This window comes from Metarhizium robertsii (genome assembly GCF_000187425.2).
Source record: "Metarhizium robertsii ARSEF 23 chromosome Unknown MAA_Scf_3, whole genome shotgun sequence".
In the NCBI taxonomy this organism is placed as follows: Eukaryota; Fungi; Ascomycota; class Sordariomycetes; order Hypocreales; family Clavicipitaceae; genus Metarhizium; species Metarhizium robertsii.
The window spans coordinates 499,934-502,705 of NW_011942171.1; the positions used below are offsets into that span (position 1 = coordinate 499,934).

Below are 2,772 nucleotides of genomic sequence, written 5' to 3' on the forward strand. Positions count from 1 at the left end.
GTGGATCCACTCAGTGGATCCACTCGTGGATTCAGTGGAGTGGATTGCAACTCTGGCATTATGACAGGCGATTGGGTTATGGGCATTGACTCCACGTTTACTGGGAGACCGCGGGCTTCTGTTCGTGGGCATCAAAGCATGCTTGAGTGTTTGCGAAGCCGTAATTTTCTGTTAATTTCTTAAATTCGTCCTCTTGCTTTGACCAAAAAGCCGGGTTAAACTCCCCACAGAAGTTCTCCGTTCCGCAGACTCTATTGACAGTTTCGCCCGATGGAGGAGACGCCTCAGACATACGCCTCGAGGTCTCCATACACTTGTCGAAATCGTTAGAATCGATAGAATCGACATTGACCCACGGCAACTTCGATTCATTGGTCGCATTGATATTGCTGGAGCCGGCAGCCGGAGTTGACCAACCAACGTGTGGCAGGGCAGTGCCCAATGCCGCAGTAAAAATAACCCCAAAGGCGGACTTCATTCTCGATGATCTATCGTACGACCCAAATGGACATTCCACGTGGACTTGGTACTACGTTAAATATAACAATGTCTTCGTGTTATCCTTTTCACTTGGTAAACCAACCTGGTGTATCACGCAGCGAGTTATATAGATATGAAGAAAGGGTCCACCTGATATTGAGTCATTAGCATTAAATCATGCAAATTGCATCGTGTATATAGATATGAAGAAAGGGTCCACCTGATATTGAGTCATTAGCATTAAATCATGCAAATTGCATCGTGCAATTTCGGGCCCAATAAGATTAAGCTGGAAAATTAAAACGGAAGCGTTATAGAAATGAGCCACATAGACTGCGGTTCCCTACTTATTGTACGTATACGACGCCAAGCACCGCCCATGAATACGACTGCACTCTGATTCGTAATCCATGTTAGTTTATGCAAAAGACTCAAGAGTCATGCATACAGCGGTCCACATGACTAGTAATGTCTAGGTTCCCAATATTGTTCTCTTCACTAAGGTTTACTCAGTCTGCCATGTTACGAGTCATGGGAGGTGAGAGTTATGAGACGAGATAGGGCTTGGCATTATTGCATTCGAAGGGCCACCGACTTACCTCTCTGCGCCCTGTCACGATGCATCCTTTGTGCAGTTGCAGCCAGAATCAGCTGCGATGTGTTATTGCTGGCCGTCATCGGATAGAAGGGTCACATTTACGTGCAGTGTGTCCAACAACCAAGTAACTTGACTTGGTTGGTTGTGATTGCTCGATACTTGTCAACCAAGCAAAGTAAGGACTCCCGGTCAGCCAAGCAAAGCAACCTGCTTCCATTAACTCGGCTTTACTCGACAAGTTGCCGAATGAGGTATAGCGCCAATAAGTTGACATACATGCGCGCTCTGGTTGGCTGAAAAAGCATGTCATGGAGTCTCACGCATCGCTTCCAAATTTGGATACAAGGGCTTAAGGTACCAGACGCAGATGGCCTTTCCGTTTTTGTCAAGACTACCCGAAAGGGAATATTAGTCGTTATCTCCAAGCTCCCATTGGTCAATCGCCGGCCCGCCGAGCATGCCGGTTTCCGTTTCTCGAGACGAGTACTCAACCAGACCAAGTCTTGGCGGTCTAGACCAGACCGGGACCAAAAAAGACCAGACCATTCCGATCACTGTCCCACTCTCCCGTCAAAGGAACCAAAAGAGCACTGCTTCTTGAGGGAAGAGAGAAATTGGCCAGGGTCGTTGAGATGCAGGACGATGCAATGAGATATTAGGCTCTGCAATTAGAGAGAAAGACCTTGTTATCAGAAGTTGCCTTTGCACAGGTCCAGAACCTTGCTACAATGAAGTCCAATGCGTAGGCTGGTTAAAATCCGGCGCATCAGTGGATCCGGCGCATCACCGTAAAATCCCTTAAGCCTTGGTCGTTCGACCTCCCTTCGCCCATGCCGCTGTTCGGAGGAGTCGGCTATGCCTCTGCAGGGTTTGGCTGCGTGTTGTTGGGTGGTTGCTGCGCTTGTCTTAGCCTTCCGGATACCGGGTGCGCAACATCTAATGTGGCATCCTGGACCTTTAGGATGACACCAAATACTCCCTTTCGGGTAGTTTTGACAAAAACGGAAAGGTCCCTGTCACTTGACGCAACAGCAATCTACCCCGGTCCATATCCCGACTCCGACTCCACAATGCGCTGTGACAAATGACCATCCGCTACTCAGCCAACTCTAACACTTCTGAAGAATGATGCAATTCACAAAGGGCATGAAAGTGACTGCACCTTCTGTGATAACCAGTAAACCTAGCCGTTTCAGGCATAGGTTTTGACTCCAAGTCAGTGCTCCTACCAGTCCGAACCTAGCCATGACTTGCTACCTCAGGGAGCTGTCAAATTGAAATTTGAAGGTCTCCCTTCGGAATACGAAACTACTGTGAATCCGAGACATTGGTTCGAGAGCTATGTGGGTCCCCATGCATATGCAGCGGTGCCAGCATCAGAGTAGGTAGAAGCCTTTTGCTGGTGCAACCACTGAGGCACACGTTACATTCTTCCGAGGCCCATGACCCCAAAGCACTATTACATCAAGGTCATCTCCCAACAGAACATTCGAAATTTCCTAGCGCCTATAATGCCCTCACATGACGCCCTTTTTGTGCACATCCTCCGCTAGCCAGTGAAGGGGGCAATGGCAGATGTATAGCAGTTTTCTCATTGACGCAAAAGTTGGGAGGATCGATAAGACCACTGCAACTGTCATCGCGTCGCAATCCTTGCAGATGTTGCAGGCAAGCTGTCACGTTATGAGACTCAT

General features: G+C 48.4%; 1 protein-coding gene across 1 annotated transcript; it reads right to left on the reverse strand.

The window, feature by feature from the left end:
- Nucleotides 1–97: 97 nt before the first annotated feature.
- MAA_10895 (Magnesium transporter) lies at nt 98–478 on the reverse strand (the record flags this gene model as incomplete). The annotated part of the gene is made up of 1 exon (XM_011412841.1): nt 98–478. One exon carries the CDS (start codon nt 476–478, stop codon nt 98–100), a length of 381 nt encoding a protein of 126 aa, XP_011411143.1.
- Between the last annotated feature and the right edge of the window lie 2,294 nt (nt 479–2,772).